At 33.0% G+C, this 597-nt stretch overlaps 1 protein-coding gene across 1 annotated transcript in view; it reads right to left on the bottom strand.

Annotated features, from left to right (window-relative positions):
• Positions 1-169: 169 nt before the first annotated feature.
• LOC119585141 (nose resistant to fluoxetine protein 6-like) overlaps positions 170-597 on the bottom strand; it is a gene marked incomplete at its 5' end in the record, with an annotated part of 59,800 nt that continues 59,372 nt past the window's right edge. Inside the window, 1 exon segment of the mRNA XM_037933770.1 lies at positions 170-529. Coding sequence (XP_037789698.1) covers positions 369-529 — 161 coding nt within the window.

Here is a 597-nt window from a genome sequence, read left to right as displayed (position 1 = left end):
ATTCCAAATGTCATATTTGTAAATGTTACCAACATCAATAATCAGTGAAACGATAGCAATGAATGTAATAAAAACATTTACGAAATAGTGGTAATAACAATTTTTATTACTGCAGTTATGATATCAACAATGCACAATACAAATGTAATAGGTAATAATAAAAATGATGTTTTGACAATCACAGAAACTTTATTCACAAAACCATTCACAGACAGGTATTCTGCTCCGAACTAACTTTGTTCATTGAGTTTGCTACATAAGCAGATATGATTGCTCAATACCATTTAATACCTCGATATCATGTTCATAAAACACGAGCGTACAATATTGGTATCTCACAAGTATGAATTGCAATCATGTAACTAGAACTACAAATTAGTATCGTTCACCTCAGTGGCAAAGGATTTGTTGTCATTTCCTTCAATATCCATTTCAATATCACTTGAATCCTTCTTGCCCATAGTGTCAATCTGGTCTTCTGGCAAGAGTTCGTCTGTTGTCTTGGCAACCGTTCGATCGACACGCCGAGCTGAAGTCAGATCATCATAAGGTCGATTGATAAATTAATATTTGAATAACACTTAACAACTTAAAATC

Source organism: Penaeus monodon, chromosome 19, assembly GCF_015228065.2.
Source record: "Penaeus monodon isolate SGIC_2016 chromosome 19, NSTDA_Pmon_1, whole genome shotgun sequence".
NCBI lineage: Eukaryota > Metazoa > Arthropoda > Malacostraca > Decapoda > Penaeidae > Penaeus > Penaeus monodon.
The sequence above is the reverse complement of the archived record's forward strand: the minus strand, read 5'-3'. Positions and strand labels throughout refer to the sequence as shown.